The 658-nt window shown below is 41.0% G+C and overlaps 1 protein-coding gene across 4 annotated transcripts in view; it reads right to left on the bottom strand.

Moving 5' to 3' along the window:
* The window catches only part of LOC119585002 (L-2-hydroxyglutarate dehydrogenase, mitochondrial-like), a 90,150-nt gene that overhangs the window by 1,212 nt on the left and 88,280 nt on the right, over window positions 1-658 (bottom strand). For all 4 annotated transcript variants that reach the window (XM_037933611.1, XM_037933614.1, XM_037933612.1 and 1 more), the window contains exon 8: window positions 198-324. In XM_037933611.1, the coding sequence (XP_037789539.1) occupies window positions 198-324 (127 nt within the window). The remainder of the gene's footprint in view (window positions 1-197; window positions 325-658) is intronic.

Here is a 658-nt window from a genome sequence, read left to right as displayed (position 1 = left end):
TCTAGTTGTATAAATCAGCCATACCACAAGATCAAAATGAAATTTTGTCGGACACAAACATTTCCTGCCATCTTCTTCTGAGAGACATTCTGTATGCATGCATGCTATATTCACAGAGAGCCTCAAAGCCACACACAAATGCAAAAACTGATGGAAAAAGTAAAAGTGTGACAGGGCCTTCAGAGAAGAAAACTCACCTGCAATCTAGGAAAGGCGGAGCGTAACACCTCCATCATACCAAAGCCAATGTACTGTATGGCCAATTTCTGGAAACCTCTGTATGTGATAGTTTCCCACAGCTCACGGATGTTGATGTCTAGCCACCTAGGAAACAGCAAACAATACTAGATATAAGACATTTAACAACTGACAACTCTTCTTGTCCACTAACCTCTACTGGGCCATCCCACACTCTTGACTACAGTTCTAAAAGGTACCATACATGTTCAGCTAGGCTTTGCATATGGACTGCACAAATTGCTAAGAACTGCCTTTGCACATACACTACTCACATGCATGGAGCTGATTATATAATTCTGCCCACTCTAATTCTGTCAAAGTGCCTGAAATATGTGATTATTTCTTAGTACTAGCCCAAACTGTTGCAGCAGCTAACAAGTTTTAGCCCATTGGATCCAGTTGATTGATTCACAGCAAT

The sequence above is a fragment of the Penaeus monodon genome, chromosome 19 (assembly GCF_015228065.2).
Source record: "Penaeus monodon isolate SGIC_2016 chromosome 19, NSTDA_Pmon_1, whole genome shotgun sequence".
Lineage (NCBI taxonomy): Eukaryota > Metazoa > Arthropoda > Malacostraca > Decapoda > Penaeidae > Penaeus > Penaeus monodon.
Note: the sequence above shows the minus strand (reverse complement) of the source record. Positions and strands in the feature narration are given on the sequence as shown.